The 20,296-nt window shown below is 37.1% G+C and overlaps 1 protein-coding gene across 1 annotated transcript in view; it reads right to left on the bottom strand.

The window, feature by feature from the left end:
* The window catches only part of ESYT2 (extended synaptotagmin 2), a 133,241-nt gene that overhangs the window by 14,423 nt on the left and 98,522 nt on the right, over positions 1-20,296 (bottom strand). Inside the window, exons 15-19 of the mRNA XM_045290141.1 lie at positions 14,356-14,418; positions 10,679-10,753; positions 9,186-9,272; positions 2,595-2,744; positions 190-578 (exon numbers count right to left, since the gene is read on the bottom strand). Coding sequence (XP_045146076.1) covers positions 190-578; positions 2,595-2,744; positions 9,186-9,272; positions 10,679-10,753; positions 14,356-14,418 — 764 coding nt within the window. The remainder of the gene's footprint in view (positions 1-189; positions 579-2,594; positions 2,745-9,185; positions 9,273-10,678; positions 10,754-14,355; positions 14,419-20,296) is intronic.

The following is a 20,296-nucleotide window of genomic DNA, read 5'->3' as shown; positions in this document are numbered from 1 at the left end:
AAAGTACAGCCTAACAACCATGTGGATAAGTTCTATGTTGTAAACTGAGATCACTATGATTTGAAACTGACGGAGTGAGCAAAACTGTACCCCAACACCAGCTTCTTTAGTTGACGAGATTACTTTTCCTTTCTTGTAATAGATAAAATGCGTACTCTAATTTTGTTGTTAAAATAGTATTTGATTTACTTCTCAAGTTGTCGCAATCTCTGCCGAAGTTCCTGTGTGGCAATAGGCAATGATATATCCGAGGCTATGCTTGGTGTGGGCTCCTTCACAGAGATGTGACTTGGGGAGTACGCAGAGTTGGGGGCCTGGAGGCTGGAGGAGCTTCTGCTGAGATCCCGTGGCCACTGAGGGCTGGCATTAGGTGGCTGGTCTTTCTCTTCCATGTCAGTCTTTTTACTGCCATCAGTTATTGGTGTGGACGGAGCTGTTTTGCTGCCCTCGGGAGCTGGAGATACAGAAATCTGAGATTTGACAGATACTTTTCTCCCTTCTTTGGAAACAGACGGTCTTTTCACTTGAGCTGAATGTTGGTGATCTGGAGATCTTTCTTGCTTTTCAAGGTTAAGTACCTAGGGGTGGAAATTAACAACAGCAAAAATTATAATCAGTGATACTGGTTAATATCCTGATATTTGAACAGTTTAGGAATATATTCAGTTGTACAAGTATTGTTAAGATTGGACACAAAACTGTTTTCAGTAGATCCCCCCAAAACATGTATTGTAAATCTTCACCCTAATACTGGTGGCTACAATCCTATTGGGTGTGGGTGGGTTGGTTTTCTTTGTTATGCTAATGAGGCAGTATCAGTGTATGGTGTGTCTTAAATTCAAACAAACAAAATTAAACAAGCAAGCTGACTCAGGGAAAGAGATGCCACACCACATGATCACGCAGGAGTCAAGGGACAGAAGTGGAACATTTGCAACTATCTATTAGTGAGTTTTAACATTTTCCATTTATCTGCCAGTTTTACTTTTAACAGTACCTTAGGTATTTACAAATTAATCATGTCTATTTCAGAGAAATAAAATTTTCTTACTATAAATTCTATCTTACAGAATTTTTATCAAAACCTATCTCCTGAATGACTCAAAATTTAGCCTTAAAAGAAAACTCTGTTGATACAGACAGCAATACTTTCTCAGTCAACAGATAAAAAGGTTGGCCGGACTCATGTGAAAGCACAATGAATAATCCTGGAAATGGATAAGGTCCTGGAGAAAATACCAAGAGCATTGCTATAAAATTATAGAAAGATTTCATAAAAAATCAAAATGTGAAGCTATTGTTTCTCCATATATCCTCTACCTAGATCTATATCCTCCCGAAAACAGTGTTTCTAGCTCTCTAACCTTTCCCCCAAATAATTCTGCAATGGCAATTTACGATCTCAAATCGGCAGTGTTGGCATCTTCTAATTGTGTTCTTTGAGTTTGGGGAACAAAGAGAAGTCTGAAGCTTGGGGAGCTCCAAGGCTGTAAAGTGGATGGGGTAAAGTCTCCCAGTGCAACAGCCATACAACAACTCCCAAAGAGCGAGCAGGCGCCTTTTTATTTTTTTAAGCAGGCGCCTTTGGTTGAAAAAACAAAACAAAACAAAATCATTGGTGTAACTTCTGGCCTTTTTCTCACCAATGCAGCTTTCCATTTTCTTAAAACTTCTTCCCAATAAGCTTCCACTATCATCTTGTGACCGTGAAGGATATTTAATATAAGCTTTTTTGGATCCCATAAAAGAATCCCAATAACCTACTGAGCTGACATCCCTACGGAAGATCAGATCCCCTCGAACACACGGTTTTGATTGGATTTCGCTCTTTAAATCATGTTTATGAATCCAAGATTCATCTCGTTAATATTTGTTCCATGAAATTATCATTTGCGTGATCTTACTGTAAGAGATTGACAGAAAGGTCACCTCTTCGAGTGAGTTGCTCATTGTACAACACTTTTGGCACCTATTTATTTAGCTGAAACCTTGGAGGCCAAGATATGCACTGGAAATGGAAAATTTCAAACTTCAGTAGCTATTACATAATGGTAATTCTATAGCCTTCTTTTACTAGTTTCTGAACTTTGAACAGTTTTTCCATTCATCAAGGTTGATGATTTCCTCTCATTTGGCTTACCTTTGTGGTCTTCCTGACCCTTCCTTAAAATGCGTGATCCATCTAGAAATTTTTGTCTTATGTGGGGTAGCATTCCCATAAACTAGTAAGGTTCAATAATTTGGGAAGATGTCCTTTTGAGTTTTATTTACCTTTTGACAGTAGCTTTGACCAAAGACTATACTCATGCATGTTTGAGTGGGAACCCTAATAGCAGTACCTTTTTTTACCCCACCTCATTTATCTTTAATTATCGCTCATCTGTGCTCCTGTAACATTTAACAATATTTTCTGCTCAAAACAAACAGATCTCCTAGCACTCTCTAACACTATTGTTGCCATTTTAATAAGATTAACTGCTTTTTGTAAGCATGGTGATATCTATATCTCTAAATTAGCACCAAAAAGTATCACTATTAGTATCCCATTCCTTCCCCATCAACTACTATTTTTATTGAAAAAGACTATGAAATACCCTGAGGGCAATCTTCATTTTTATAGTGCTGTTTGGACCTGAATTACTAAGTTGGAATCGCTGGTTCATAGTCATATCATCACTTTCAAGCAGCTGGTTGAGAGGAATCTTCAAATTCCCCAGAGAACACTGATGTTCCTCATCCTTCACCTGCAAAAACCAGGGCAGAAAACATAACTTAGTTATGAGGCTGAAATTTACAGGAAACATAGAAATATCTATAACATGTTACTGAAAGTATATGTCAGTCATATTCTTTGAAACAGTGTTTCCATAAATGATTAACATAGTATGACACCTTCTTAGGACAAAATAACAATTTATAAATTATCAAGGGTTCATGAGGGAGGCGGAGCAGGGAGGGAGGGGAAAAATTGAGAAGCTGATGCCAGGGGCTTAGGTGGAGAGGAAATGTTTTGAGAATGATGAGGGCAATGAATGTACAAATGTGCTTTACACAATTGATGTATGTATGGATTGTGATAAGAGTTGTATGATCCCTAATAAAACGATTAAAAAAAAAACCTTCTTAGGAAGTTATAAAAACTTATAATGGGCAAAGAATCCTTATTGCATATGCTTTTTCTATTCCTTACACAACATGTAAAAACATATGTAATGTGTTTTATGACTCAAGAGAAACTTGAACTAGGAGGTAGTATCTATAAACTTACAGATTGGAAAAAGACATTGCTTTTTTTTTCCTTCAAGCTGTGTGAAGGGCAATAAATATTAGTAATGATGTATAAAGTTTCAATGGGCAACACTTATTTATGGTGAAAAATAATTTATAAATGTGTTTTTAGCCTTCCCTATTCAAAATAGACATGGTTGCTTTAGAAATTTACAATATCTACTTTAAACAAATAGGCTTGATTTAGAATGCACGTTAATTGTATTCAGTGTTATTGTTGTAACAAGAATTATTCCTGTTAGGTGGCTGCAGTTCAAAATACAGTACTACCAGTTGTCTGTCAGGTGGTCGTTCTATAGTAGCTAGTGTTGCTATAATGCTGAAGGCTCTTGTCACTAGTGTTTCAAATACTAGCAGGGTCACCCCAAAGTGAACAGGTTTCAGCAGAGCTTCCAGACTAAGAACAGATTAAGAAGAAGAACTCCCTATCTCCACTTCAGAAGAATTAGGTACTGAAAACCCCATGGATAGCATCAAAACATTGTCAGTTACTGAAAAAAACCAATGAAAAGAAGCAGAACATTGTCAGAGAGTACCAGAAGATGAGCCCTTTGTGTCAGAAGGCATTCAAAACATGACTGAGAAAGAGCTGCCTTCTCAAGGTGTGGTCAACCATAGCAATGTGGATTGAGCAAAGCCTTCCGCACCTTCATATGTTGATGAGAAGGACACAAAATGGGAAGAAACCACTGCAAGCATCAATTAATAATTGGAACTGGGAATGTATGAAATATGCATCCAGGAAAATTGGAAGTGTTTAAAAATGAAGTGGAATGCATAAAGACCAATATTCTTGGCATTAGAGAGCTGAAATGAACTGTGACTGGCCATTTTAAATTAGAAAATCATATGGTTTCCCACGCCAGGAATGACACAATCAAGAGGAATGGCATTGCATTAATCATCAAAAAAGATATTTCAAGAGCTATCCTGAAGTACAATGCTGTCTGTGATAGGATAATATCTATCAGCATACAAAGAAATCCAATCAATATAACTATTTTTTAAATCGTTTTATTAGGGGCTCATACAACTCTTATCACAATCTACACATATATCAATTTTGTAAAGCACATTTGTACATTCATTGCCCTCGTCATTCTCAAAACATTTGCTCTCCACTTAAGCCCCTGGCATCGGTCCTCATTTTCCCCCCTCCCTCCCCGCTCCCTCATGAGCCCTTGATAATTTATAAATTATTATTTTGTCATATCTTACCCTGTCCGACGTCCCCCTTCACCCACTTTTCTGTTGTCCTCCCCCAGGGAGGAGGTCACATGTGGATCCTTGTAATTGGTTCCCCCTTTCCAACCTACTCTCCCTCTACCCTCCCAGTATTGCCACTCACACCACTGGTCCTGAAGGGATCATCCGCCCTGGATTCCCTGTTTCCAGTTCCTATTTGTACCAGTGTACATCCTCTGGTCCACCCAGACTTGCAAGGTAGAATTCGGATCATGATAGTGGGGGTGCGGGGGAGGAGGGAGCATTTAGGAACTAGAGGAAAGTTGTATTTTTCATCATTGCTACATTGCACCCTGTCTGGCTCGTCTCCTCCCCGAGACCCCTCTGCAAGGGGATCAATATAACTATTATTAAAATTTATACACCAACCACTAAAGCTAGTGATGCAGAAATTTAAGAATTCTACCAATGTCTTCAGTCTAAAATTGATGAAACAGTCAGTCGAGATGCCTTCATAATTATTGGCAACTGGAATACAAAAGCTGTAAACAAAGAAGTAATAATAGTTAGAAAATAGGTCTTGGTGATAGAAAGAAGTTGGAGATTGCATGACAGGATTTTTTAAGACCAGAGTTCTTCTTCACAAATATCTTTTTTCAACAATACAAATGGCAACTATATACATGCAGATTTCTCCGGATGGAATACAACGAAATCAAATTGACTACATCTGTGGGAAGAGACAATCGAGAAGCCAGCAACCATATGTACAACAAAACGATGCACCACTTGTTCCTGTGACATCCTCATAATTGTTCTTACGTTTCAGCCCACTGCTAGCCACTGTGCCAATCCACAAGATCAACATCAGCAGGAAAACCAGGTGAAGGGTCAACTGAGGAACAGGCCATCAACTGCTCATATGTACGCTCAGGCTGAAGTTGAAGCAAATGAAAACAGTCCACAAGAGCCAAAACAATACGACCTTGAGGACATCCCACCCTACTTTCGAGGGCACCTCAAGCACAGATTAGATAAATCAAACACTAACAACAGAAGATGAGAAAGACCAAAGTGGATGTTAAGAAGAGACTCTGAAACTAGTTCTTGCTCATAGCATAGCTAAGCCAAATAGAAGAAATGATGAAGTCAAAGAGCTGAACATAAAATTTCAAAGTGCAGTTCAACAAGACAGAGCAGAATATTAAAATTAAGTGTGCAAAGACCTAAAATTATAACCTCCCCCCCAAAAAAACCAAAAAACCCACAACACTCTCAGCATATTGTAAACTGACAGAACTAAAGAAAAAATTCAGGACTCGAGTTGAAATACTGAAAGTCTATGGGCAAAATATTGAATGATGCAAAAAGTATCAGAAGAGGATGTGAATAATACAGTCACTGTATCAAAAATAACTAGTCGACATTCAACCATATCAAGAGGCAGCCTATTAGCACGAACCAATGGTACTGAAGTAAAACGTTCAACTGCACTGAAATCATTTTCCAAAAGTAAGACTTCAAGAATTATGGAATACCAAGTGAAAGAGATCCATATCTGTGCCCATTCCAAAGAAAGGTGACCCAACAGAATGCTCACACTACAGAACCAACGTCATTAATATCACAAGTAAAATTTTCTGAAGATCATCCAACAATGGTTGCAGCAGTACATTGACAGGAAGCTGCCTGAAGTTCAGGCTGGCTTCAGAAAAGGATGTGGAACAAGGGATATATATCATTGCTAATGTCAGATGGATCTTGGCTCAAAGCAGAAAATACTAGAAAGTTTACTTGTGTTTTATTGACTATGTGAAGGCATTTGACTGTATGGGTCATAACAAACTATGAATAGCCTTGAGAAGAATGGGAATTCAAGAACACTTCGTTGTGCTCATGGAGCACCTGTAAATGGATCAAGAGGCAGTCGGGCAAACAGAACAAGGGAATATTGCATGGTTTAAAATCTGGAAAGGTGTGTATCACGGTTGTAGCTTATCACTACACTTATTCAAATCTGTATGCTGGGAAAATAATCAGAGAAGCTGGCTTATATGAAGAAGAATATGGTATCAGGATTGGAGGAAGGCTTATTAACAACCTGCAATATGCAGATGACATATTGCTTGCGGAAAGTCAGAACTTGAAGCACTTGCTAAGGAAGATCAAAGATTGCTGCCTTAAATATTCAAATGTACATATGTACCACATAGGTATCACAACCCACTGTAAAGAAAACCAAAATCCTCACAACTGGAACCATGGGTCACATTATCATAAATGAGAGAAAAGCCTGAAAGGTGGATAAATTTCACCAAGGTACACAAGAAAATATTGTGTATAATTACTGAAAGCTACGATTACTGAAGACTATAGAATATTGCTGAGAGAAACTAAGGAATTCCTAAGAAAATATTGGACAACCCTGTAGGATTAGGGGAAAACTGCTCCTGTGAGTTTCTGAAATTGTAACTCTTTATTGGAGTAGAGAGCCCAGAGACTAGATAGCAGTGGGGGGAGGATGTTAGGAAAATAGATCTATGTACATGTATTTATATGTTAAGTATCAAGGTAGCAGATGGACATTGGGCCTCTACTCAAGTACTCCCTCAATGCAAGAACACGTTGTTCTAATAATCTGGCATTTCATGATGCTTACCTCCCCGACAAGTTCACTGAAGAAAAAATGGGTGCATAAGCAAATGTGGTGAAGAAAGCTGATGGTGCCCAGATATAGAAAGATATAGCGTCTGGGGTCTTAAAGACAAAAAAGCGGCCATCTAGATGAGAAGCAACAAAGTCCACATGGAAGAAGTACACCAACACATAAGGTGTTGATGGGATCAGGTATCAGGCATCAAAGACCCAGAACAAAAAAATCTTATCAATGTGAATGTGGGGGAGTGCAGAGTGGAGACCCAAAGCCCATCTGTAGACAACTGGACACCCTCTTACAAAAGCATCACAAGGAAGAGACGAGTCAGTCAGGGTACAGTATAGCACCGATGAAATATACAATTTTCCTCTAGTTCTTTAATGTTTCCTCCCCCACTACTATCATGAACTCAACTCTACCTTATAAATCTGGCTAGATCAGAGGATGTATAATGCTACAGGTAAGAGCTGGAAACACAGAGACAGATAACCCCCTCAGGACCAATAATGAGAGTAGCAATACCAGGAGGGGAAGGGGAAGGTGGGGCGAGGAAGGGGAAATGGATCACAATGTAGATCACAATGATCTATCTACATATAACTTCCTCCCTGGGGGATGGACAACTGAAAAGTGGGTGAAGGGAGGAGACAATAGTCATTGTAAGACATGAAAAAAAAATTTTATAAACTATCAAGGGTTCATGAGGGAGGGAGGTTACAAGAGGGAGGGGGAAAAATGAGGAGCTGATACCAAGGGCTCAAGTATAAAGAAAATGTTTTGAAAATGATGATGGCAACAAATGTACAAATGTACTTGACACAATGTATGTACATATGTATTGTGAAAAGAGCTGTATGAGCCCCTAAAATGATTTAAAAAAAGAGAAAATAGTGTGAGTTATGTTTTCTATGAATTGAAGATTTAGTACTGCTAAAATGTCAAATCTTTACAAATTGATCTATATTTTCAATGTAAGCTCCATTAAAATCCCAGCCAGTTTTCCATAGATATTGATAAAATGATGCAAAAAAGTCATATGGACTGCAAAGCAACCAAAAGAATTATTAAAATGAACAAAGATGAAGATCTTCCACTACTTTATTTTAAAACAGCATAAAGCATTAGTTATAATGACAGTTGGTACTGGCACAAAGACAGACATTGTGTGTGACTGTTCGGAGCTGATTTGTTATAGCCCTAAACTGGAAACAACTTAACCTTTTATCAACAAGTGACTGAATAAACAACTGTCAAAAATCCATACTATGGAATGCTACTCAGCAATAAAAAAGAACACACTGTGGATATCTGTAACAACATAGATGAATTTCAAAATAACTACTGTGAAGAACACAGAAAATAGCTTCAGATTTTGATTTTTGAAGGACATATTTCTATAATATTATAGCAATGCTTTTTGCACTTTCTCCAATACCCCCAATTACTTTTGAGCATTTCCAGGATTATTCATTGTGCTTTCACATGAGTCCGGCCAACCTTTTTATCTGTTGACTGAGAAAGTATTGCTGTTTGTATCAACAGAGTTTTCTTTTAAGGCTAAATTTTCAAAAGTCATTCTATTTATACAAAAGTTCTAGTAAGTGTGAACAATACTGACGATGGCAGATATACGACATGTTACCTGGGAGAGAAATAAATGACAAAGGAGATGAAGACACTTTGGGGAGTAAAAAGTGATGCATATGCTAATCATATTAATTGTTAACATGTGTCAGTCACAATCTACCAAACTGCATACTTCAGATATGTGCTCTTTATTGTTTGCCAACTGTATTTCAATTAAGGTGACCAGACGTCCCGCTGTTGGCGGGACAGTCCCGATTTTTAACAATTTTTCCCATGTCCCGCGGCATTTTAAAAAAGTCTGGGAAAGAATGCACGACAAGCTAGGGTATACGGTTTTCGGCTTCCATGTGGCTATTTCACCCGGATATGAGTTTTATCAATGGTGTCCTGCTTTTGTCCTGCTTTACCAATGTTAAAATCTGGTCACCTTAAATTTCAATGTATCTGTTAAAAATCACAAATGAAGTACCTCAATTTCAAGGTCCTGTCGCTTCGGATTGTGAATGAAGAAAGTGAAGTTTTCTTCCCACACTGGTTCATTGGTTTTATAACGAATCTGCAAATAATACCCAAATGTCAGCGCTGATATTTTCTGTGCTGTGGAAAAGGGCTTACTCACATAACATGCTCAGGTGCTTCAAAAATCTCAAACTATCTGCTATCAAGGTGATTCTGCCCTATAGGGCCAAGAAGGACTGCCCCCGTGGGTTTCCAAGACTAACTCTTTACAGGAGTAGAAAGCCTCATCTTTCCCTTGGAGCAGTTGGTGGTTTTGAACTGTTGACCTTGCTGACCCAATATATAACCCACTATGCCACCTGGGTTCCTGTTTAGGAGCTTAGGCTAACCTTAATGAAATGCCAAGACATATTTACTGAGCATATACATGTATATATATGCAAGGATGGTTATCAAACCAACTTCCATAAATTCACAACCTATATGTTCACCCTAATGACAAACACTAAAATTTAATCTTAACTTGGCATTAGTCTTCCAGAGTCTAGCCATTGTTGTATGCCTCTTAAATTGTCAACAATTGAAAAATGAACAGTGGTCTGTAACAAAATTTTTGAAAATGCTCTCACATTATGAAAAACGAGCTAATTACAGCAGTAACAATACTTTCACTTCTTAAATATGAATATAATCATATTTGTTGACCCATGCCAGCGCTGAGATGCTTACACGCTCACTGATTCAGCTTTCCTCCTGCAGTCAGTGTCATTGCGTGTGTTTTGTGAGATGGAGGAGGACTTTGTGGATTGGTATTAGACAAATGTGCTAATGTTGTACTTGTGGCCTTGGACAGCACTGGATTGGGATGCTTTCTTGATGTACACTCACCCTTTATATAAAACTCTGTTATGCATATGGGTTTCTGTGGATTTGGTTCTCTAATGTACCCAAACTAACACACCCTCTTATGGGTATTATCTTCCCCTTTAACTGCTAACCCATAAAACCCCAAATTTATTTGGCCTACTGCCCCCTTTTCAGAAAACAAAACAAAACAAAAAACCCATTACTCAGCACTACCTGAAAATTAAAAATTTTTGTACTATAGCCTATAATTCTGGATAAGTGTAGCTATCTGCTTGTGAGCCCCTCACTCCTCTCCCCGACGCTGGATTGGTCCCGTAATCAGCCCCGCCAGGGGATGGCACCTCAAACTTTAGGATTCACTGCAGCCTAGGACCTCCTCTTCTCTCCCTCCTCTTCCCATCCCTGGTAAGCATCAAACTCTGTTTCTTGTGGTATACAAAGCTCTCCTTGATTTTCTTTTAAGTAGCAGTGGTGCCTTAGAAAAGCTTTCTGGTTGTGTCTGATTGACTAACTTTACTCAGCATAATGTCCTCTGAGTCCATACACGTCTAATTAGAGCTGGACGTTTCACATCTAAGTTTGGCAAGAGTGAAAAATATGAAAAACTGAAAACAAGTTAAAATATTAGTACCTTACCTTACTCTCTTGAGCCATGTGTCCAACTGACATTTGAACAAGAGGATTTGGGTTGCTGTTTATTTTCTTCCCTGACTATCCAAATACAAACAGACAAAAGAACAAACAGTCATAATAAGCAAACAAACTCACATTGTGAGATGAGTTTTATTAAAAAATTAAATCATTAGCTCATGTAATAAATATTTCTATTAACTTTGATATGTAAGCTACAGGAAATACCTAGGGACAATTTAATTGGGAAGTAACGGCTCAGCCCACTCCAAAGCAATAGCTGTATGTGCCATGAAATGCGTTCAGGAAGCTTCCTTTTGTGTAGCCTTTTAAAATGCTATCATACTCTATTATTAAAGCTAGCTACTTTGGACAACTTAAATAGTCTGAATATCTCTAATGAATATCTCAGTTCTCAAAATATAGCCAAGATAACAAAATGAATAAACATGTATGGAAACAGAAAAACACAAGGAAGTACAAATAAAAGAAAATGTAATTCAGAATATTCCTTCGGTTGACATTGTAAAAATACCACAAAGTGTCAGAAACAAACATCTTTTTTTTTTCAACGTAATATCCTTTGTATAAACACATAGCTATCAAATATCAAATTTTGCTTACCAGCTGCTAAGTACTTTTGACTGGAAAAATAAGTATCACTTTAGAACCACAATAAATTAAGCAGAAGTAAATAAAATGAAAGAATTCAAAATAAGATAAAACAGTAAGACACATACATTAGCAGAGATAGCTAATAGGAGAACATATAGTAAAATGTATATGTGACATGAGGTTTATTTATAACTTAGGCCCACAAAAAGATGCAGTTAAATATGTTAGTGGAAATTAAATCAGATCACAAAAATGTTTCTTGATTAAATATTTTAGAGTTCATCTTCAACAATGTAGCAATGACAAAAATATGCATCAAAAACTTATTAGTATTGGAATAAAATATCACTAGCTCAAACCTAATGTGACAGATAATCTATTTTCTGGTGCATCTTTTTGATGTAAATGAATTTTGCAAAATGACATAAATACTGTTAAAAATTCAATGATATAGACAAATGTGGCTGAGACAACTAATTGTACCTCAAAAATCCATTTCCGCCTTCCTTTAGTATTAGAACTTCTGAGTTGTAACTGGGCACAAGTCCTGTGTAAATAAAGATTATACGATTTTCCAAACCTCCCTTGCAGTTTGTTGTGGCAACGGAAATAAGTTGTGGCCTTGAAAGGACAGGGCAAATGTTCCACATCTCTTTTCCCCCATTCTCTTGACTGGAATGGATCAGCCAGCATTTTTGACTGTGAGAATCTGGAAGCCATGTGTTCAGCACAGCAGAGACAAGACAGAAAGAACCTGGATCTCCAAGACTGTGGAGTTCGGACTACTGATTATGTAGGCCCAATTCTTTTGAAAATAAACGTCTGTCTTGGTTAAGCTGCTGTTTTTGAGTCTCTGGTGCAGACACTGCTTTTGTGTCTGAAGTAATGAAAGTATATACCTAGTTCATCCCTGAAGAGTGGCCATCCAGCCTACAGATTTACTTATCAATTCTGAGAAACACACATTTGTTTTCCCCTTTTTAGCATCTCTGAAAGCAGAGTGAAGTTTACAGTAGATAACACCATACACCTGCTTTGGGCGAGAGAGAAACAGTGACACACTTGTTAGGCTTTGACTAAATTATTTAGCATCTTTTTGTCCTTGTATGTATGCAGGTGAGTGACATGATAAAAATCGATGTCTGTCTTAAGAATAAAAGGTCTCTTTATAAGTAGGGTACAGACAACCAAAAAGTGGGTGAAGGGAGACGTCGGACAGGGCAAGATATGACAAAATACCAATTTATAAACTATCAAGGGCTCATGAGGGAGGGGGGAGCGGGGAGGGAGGGGAAAAATGAGGACCTAATGTCGGGGGTTTAAGTGGAGAGAAAATGTTTTGAGAATGATGTACAAATGCGCTTTACACAATTGATGTGTGTATGGATTGTGATAACAGTTGTATGAGCCCCTAATAAAATGTTTAAAAAATAATAATAAATTTTTATCTACATGAAAAAAAAAAGAAAAAAGAAATACTATCCGTGTTTAACTAGGTCTTTTCTCGTAGATGTATCTTAAAATGGGTGCTGTTTTAGATTCTAAGGTCAAATCATTGGCAGAAAGTTTTCTATTTGAGCACAAGTCAAAGGCATATGGTGTAATGAAAAGATGAGATTTAAAATCCTATCACCTTGCATTTAAATTTCAGCTCTTTACTACTTTATTACTGAGACTCACATATTTCATCTATTTGAACCTCAGTTTTCAAGTCCATGTCCTGGGGATAAGGCTAACTTTCAGAATCTTGTTGGTGGGTCTAGATGAGATCATATGATAATATAACAAGTATAATGCATTTGTTATCTTAGCTATGTTTATTAAAAAATTCATGGAAAATGGAATTAAAAGATAATGGAATTTTTTCCGTGAGCTTTTTGATGCACCCTTGTATATATTCTTTTGTTACTTAATAAACCAATGAGAAAGATATTGTTACTTCCAGTCTATATATACCAAAACAAAGAGGATTAGACATCTTTCCATAGGCCACACAGCTTAGCAGTTATGCTGAAATTCAAAGCAGATCCTTTAATTTTAGAGCCTTTGTTCTTAATCAGCATGTTCTCTTGTTCAGTAACCTTCAGATGTCAAATAAATGGGTGAGGAAAGAATCTTTCAGTGTCTGGGAAAAACACTTACATCAACTTTTCCATTAATCAGTGCTTAAAAAGAGTAATTCACTACACTGAGCTACTATTACTGCTTCAGTACATGAAACAGTGAGGGCTGGTAAATAATGTATTAAAAAAAGCAGACTTTGCTAGCTTCCTTCACTCTTGAAACCTAATTCATCTTTCTAGAGTTGAATCGGTTAAAAATCATTCTTATTCTTTTTGGATTGAATTTTTAAGCGATAATAATATTTAAATTGCTAATTCAGCATCCCATTAACCCCTGTACACCAAATCTAAGTCTGAAATAGTCAAAGAAATCAGAGAAAAAAAGGATAAAACCTCTTAATTTACAGGAAACTACAAGTTATAACAATTTAGCCACAAAATACATGCTAATATCATAATTTTCTAGGGTGGAGCTTAGTTTTCAATTACCTCATTTAATAAACCTAAAGCTTTTCAACAGATTTATCCCTGGAACATAGAAGTATCAAAAGCCAGGAGATTGCTTACTCAGAGATGGCCCTAACTCAACATATTGGAAGAGGTGATTTTTAAAACGTATCTTCACAGATCACACGAATACCTTTAAATCATAATCTAAAAATTGATTGTGATTTTAAACAAAACTTCTATTTCACCAATTTTGTGAGTTCAAATTAAATGAAAGTATAGGTGATTAAAAAACCCCTTAAGATAAGTGTATAGCTAAGGCCACAGGAAAGAAACAAAAGTTATCATAGCAGGACTTAAAAAGGTTTATCTTCAGCGTTGACTGAAATTTTCTTAAACACTCAATCCTGGATAACAAAGCAAGATCTCTCCACCTCGGCAATTAGTTTGGAAAGTAATCTTGTGACTTTGATGATTTCATTTGAGAATTAAGGTCTCATCTCTTTCAATATGCGTTAATTAACTTTGTGAGCTTAATGGAAAACCGTGTTAGTTTACCTTGAAAGCTTTCTGAACTGCAGCCTTCTTCAAGCCGTCGGGGTTACATTCTAATGGGTTACTCTTTCACGTTAGAAGAAAATGAATATGCCAAGGGTTAATTAAAACATGCAATGAAGATTTCATGTAAGGTTAATGACACGAACATTTATGAGAACCAAAAAGAGACACAAAAACTTCTTGTGCGAAAATCACCAAGAAGAATTACCCCAAAAAGCCCCACAGTAAATGCCGTTTGTAAAATTATTTTATAAGCCCAATATTTTAATTGTAGAATAAACCTTTAATATCTAAATATAAAAATGTATTTCTTCATCTATAATTGCTATTCTTTAACCCCCCCTTTGTCCCCAACAGTTAATCTTTTGGATTTAAAACAAATAAAAGAAATGAAACTTTAGGATTCTATTTACTGTTCTTTGTGAGAACAATCCCCTAGAAAACCAACTATAACTATAGGTTTCATTTAAAGCACATACTATATCCCAAGTTGTTCTCAAGCCAAATTCTGTATTATAATAGCAATAGCTATTTATTTTTATTTAATTAAAAATTTTTTTGCTATTTTAATATTTTTGGAAATTTACTTTTTTTGGTCCAAAAATATAATAAAGATAGAACCCATTTTTCTACTTTGTCCCTCATAGATTTCAAAGTATACAAGGTACAGGTTGACATACATCACTTAAAAGTTCCTTCTGGCTTTAGGGTTCTGTTATTATGGATTTTAATTCTTACTTTTATTGATTTTTTTTCTTTTACCTCAACCCATTACTTTTCTGCCCTCTAAAGGGCAAGACTGAATTGTTTCTTAAATTTCACCATTTTGGTTTTCATTATTTCAAGTGTTAAATTAAATTTATCTTGATTTTTTAAAATGGAACATTTCAAAATGAAAAACAAAAGACAACCAGTCCACACTTCAGCACTATGGTAGGCTGGGCTGGATGAGCAGATCTATATCTGACCGGGCCGTGATTAATGAGACATGGAAGCTGATCTACAACCCAGGCTACACATTAAAACAGCCCAAGGAGCTTTATAAAAATGAATGAATCAATTGAAATCAGGCCATGGGTGGAGCTGGGACACTGGTATTTTTTAACAGCTTCCTAGGTGATGCTGATTAATGTTCTTAAGAATCCTGGCACCTTAGAACTTTCCCCAAAGCTAACTTTTCGGAAAGATAAGACTTGCACTAAATATACAAATTATTCTGACATGCATTAATTAAAGCAAAGAAAGTCTGTGCTATTGGATTAAGGTGGCAGAGAGAAAACAGTGAGGACGTGCAAAGAGCACACACCTTGGGGTTAAAATTCCATTCGAATGCTGCCCCAGCAAGAGGTCCAGGGGGGAGGCCTCCAGAAAGTCACCTTCCCTTTCAAACCTTGGTCTCATCACTGTAAACGGAGGCACCAAATCCCCTGCTGTTGGGATGATTCTGACTCATAGGGACCTTGAAGGGACAGAGAGCAACTGCCTGCTCCATAGGGTTTCCAAGGCTGTAAATCTTTACAAAGCAGACTGCTACCGTTTTCTCCCATGAAGAAGCCGGGACTTAGAATCGCCGACCTTTTGGTTAGTCACCTGTAATTTATTTTAGTGGGAGCCAAAAATAACACGCAAAAGAGGGTCATCCTGCGTTAGGATCTCAGTAAGTATAGCTATAAAATCGCTCCCTGGTATTAGTGTATCAAAAACAAACCAATAAAAATCCAAACTCACTGCCACTGAGTCGATTCTAACTCATGATGACCCCATTGGACAGGGAAGAACTACCCCTGTGGGTTTCCAAGAGTGTAACTCTTTACAGGAGTAGAAAACCCCATCTTTCTCCCTTGGAGCGGCTACTGGTTTCAAACTTCTGACTTTGTGGATCACAGCCCAACTCATAACCACTTAATTCAAAACTATAGCACTCATCTTAGGGAAATTCCAAATAGAGAATTATGAACATATTATAGTGAGAACAAATCGATTTTATACTATAATTGAGCTGAATATCATTCTTGGTATCCTGATACCAAGAATGTAGCCTGGGGTCACATTATGTTCAAATATCAATTCTACTACTGTTTAACCATGTGACCTTGGGTCTCTAATCCGTGGTTTAAGCTTTGTCCTGGTTACCTATAGAATGATTATGACGTTTTGAGGATTAGATGTAGAATACTTAGAATTCTGCGTGGCTATTGGAAAGTACTTAATAAATGTTCGCTATCAAGATTATTTATAAAACTTTGAGATAGTCAAGCTAACCACCCACTATGAGTCAGAGAACATTACTGTAGTTCAAGTTTGAAATTCAAGCCTAGGATTTGATCAAAAAAAGGAGCGCAGCATTCTAGAATTCTAAATTATAACAAGACAATTTCCAGAATAAAAGAAAATAAGAGTTTCCACATGGGGATCATTGGTGGTAATGTACTCATGGAGCTGAAAACTGAAAGTACTTTTCAAAAGGTAGAAGTAAGAGAACAATGAAGATGACAATCATTGACAATGTTTACTGGAAATAGCAATTATCTCAGCCTTTTGGGGAAAATGGAGAAAGTGCTGGTCTACACTACTCGTTTTCCATACTGAAAAGGAATGCGTAGGGTGGGAAAAACCCCAACTATCAATTTGTTCACATTTACTTTAGAGAGCATTTTGTGTAATGCATATGTTCCAATAATAAAGAATAACACCTGATTTTAATAATGCAGGAGAAAAATGAATTCTTATAACCAAGAATATTTTTAGTTAAATATCATAAAGCATTTAGAAACAAAAAACCAAAACTATGACACATGGTCAGAGAGCGTTCCATTAAGTGAAGAGCCTACATGATGGGAAAATAAATGCAGAAAAACTACTGGAGGTAGATGAGCAGAATCTATGCAACAGAACTGTACTGCCAGTTTTACCAGCGTATGGAGTCTCTGACTAAGAAATGCCTGAGGCAGAAAGGTACTTTATTAAAAAGTGATTGAAGATATTTGTCCTTAGGTACCACTGACCTCATGGAGACTTGTAAAAGGGCCTTGACTAAGTCTACGCGGGAAGTCAGGCAATCATGACTCGTGCTACTGCTGGGACTCTGAACGGCTCATCCAACCCTTCAAAGTCTTAATTTTTCTCATCTCTAACTGGGGTAAAATGCCCACTCTTCAAGTTTTTATTAATACTCTGTGTTAATAAAAGTACACTGAGAATGGATGTGGAAATTCTTCGGAAACAGACAGAAAGCGCTGCAAAAAAATGTACAGTATTCTTATTAGACCAGAGTTTTGAACCGGTTTTCATCCTGTTTTGATTTCCTTGCTGAGAATGCATTTTTCTACCCCAGTTAAACTGAATGGACCTGCGCATCTGGTTAAAATGTAAAGCATGATTCAATTTATCTGGCGTGGAAATGCAAATTCTCAGCAGGGGGTTGATCCGGAATAAATTCATTCAACTCAAGGACCAAATAAATGTTTAAAACTGTCATTACTTATTGCATTAAACCTGAATGTTAGCTTTCTAGACCAATGACACTAAGTTACTGGTGGCATTCTCTGAGCCCAGCTCAAGGGAAAATAACTATGAAAAGCACCAAGAGGCCTTATCAAGGTGCAAAAGTATAAAAGGCTTTAGGGAAACAGAAACCATGTGACCAAAATCAGGTCCCAATGAAAGGTATAAACAAAACAAAACAACTCAATTATTCACTCTATGAAATATCTAAGTTCCTCAAAAGATGCCCTTTCAGGGGAAAGGCAAATTTTCAGGTTAAAAAAAAAAAAGGGACTTTCATCTATTCATGTGACTATCCCTAACATTGACTGACAGCTGGCCTGCATGGAAGTTTTTTCAACAGAAGCCTCTCAGGGGCCAGACACACAGCTGCATGAGCCCTGACACTTCTGATTTTAGTAGGATGTAGATTTAATAGGGTTATTTGAATGTTACAGAGAAATAATTATATCGTATATTGAAATGAGTCCCAAGAAATGAAACGTTAGTCATTATGGCTTCATTTTTCCCTCAGGAGAATTATATTTATTTTAAAAAATTTCCCCATGAACTATTAGTAAGCAATTTAGGAATCTAAGCTTCTGCATAACCACTCAGTAAGTTTGTACTTCTCACCATCAGACATACTCACCAATGTAACAGGAGGGTTAAAATTTCAAAAGCAAGCACAAAACAAACACAGTGACTGATAGCATGCAAGAAAACACAAACAAACATGCCAAGCCATTCCGCCATCGAGTAGACTGCGTTAGAAGTTCGAGTCCACAATCTGGCCGGTGCCATTACAACAAACAGAAAGAAAGAACACGGGAGAACTCACAAATAGTGCTCTATAGACTGAGGTAGTGTCCTCACAAAACACTAGTCCCGATGCTCTCCTCTCTTTTAAGTAGCCACACCCAAAGTTTCCCTCGTAGATACTCTTAGGAAAGTGAACACGGAAGGAGAAAGCAAAGAATGATGGGTTGTGGTAAATGAGTGCACAAAAAAACAATAGTAAGTAGGTGTGCAAAGACAGAGTCAAAGAATTCCACAATAACTCGCAGTGAAAATGAATCTTATTTTAAAATGTGCCCACTTTAAAATAAACACCCAACAGGGCAGTGGTCTTGCAGAAATTCTTTGCCTCTGACAGCCATAACATACTTCATGCACGTGTTCTTAATAAAGATGTTAATAAATGCACTTTTTGAGGGCTTGTGTGACAATATTCAAATTTCAGTTCAATGTGACAAAACACACAGTTGTAAAGAGAGGCCTAATCCTTTCTTGCCAACTCACCAGTCCTATTTTCTATATTCTAAAATATACAACAAATTTATTTCCATCAACTATTATAGAAAATTTTACAGCAAACATCATTGTGGTTAAAATTTAAAAAACTGTACTGTACAATATATTCTGTAGAAAGGGTAAATAATAATAAAACAACTTTCATTATTTCAATAGAAACTACAACAGATTAAAGTCAAACTTTAGACTGGGAGATTGATCAAAAGGTTAAGGTAAAATCTTTAAGAGAAATGCAAGAATTTATGTAAGAAATCAGTTAAGAAAGCTTATCTGAAAGAAAGAGCATGATTACATACAACACAATTTCCTGTCAGCATGAAGAAATTAAATGATCAATTAAATTTGAATTGGTAATAAAAGATACATACAAAGGACTTTATTTCATTTCATACATACAAGTTGCTTTTAAGCCCAACTAATGCACTATTTTGCAATGTGGAAGATGCTAAATGAAACAAATGTAGATATTTTGTGAGACGTAGGAAGCAGTTCAGGGATCTTAAGGTGAGACTATATTAGAGAAATGAATTTGTGTCCAAGATGAAACAGACCTAATTTGAGGTCTAAGATACAGGACAACTTGTGAAGGCCAGAATCTATGTAAGGCCTGTTAGTAAATGAAAACAGTCTTCTACAGTGAGTGACAGAAAAGTGGTAAGAGTGCACAAAGGCAGAAAACGTTAAGACCTGGAAAACCGAGGCACTACGAGGGGGTACCCCCCTCCAAAAAAAACACAAACAAACCAGAAAGGCTCACTGGGTGGAGCTTTCATGGACACATTTTTCCTGCTAGATGAGCATCAAGCAACTGTGAGTTGGTGCACCCAGTGGCACTGCCTGGGAAGGTTCTCTCTGGTCCAAGTGCATTTTTTTCATAAAAGCAGTTTTACTCGAACTTCATTTTTTGTGGAAGCTGATTTAGGAGAATCGTGTGCGGCTGTGAAATTTTGTTTTCTGCTCAGGAAAAATATCCCAGAAACTGTTGTGATGTTGAACACAGCTTACAAGGACAGGACTATAGAAAAAATTGAAGTATATAAGTAGTTTTCAGCTGGACCGGAGGATGTACACTGGCACTGATAGGAACTGGAAATACAGTGAACCCAGGACAGATGAACCCCCCAGGACCAGTGGAGAGAGTGGC

Source organism: Echinops telfairi, unplaced genomic scaffold (genome assembly GCF_000313985.2).
Source record: "Echinops telfairi isolate 266 unplaced genomic scaffold, ASM31398v2 ScPeMD7_31;HRSCAF=116, whole genome shotgun sequence".
Taxonomy (NCBI): Eukaryota; Metazoa; Chordata; class Mammalia; order Afrosoricida; family Tenrecidae; genus Echinops; species Echinops telfairi.
The sequence above is the reverse complement of the archived record's forward strand: the minus strand, read 5'-3'. Positions and strand labels throughout refer to the sequence as shown.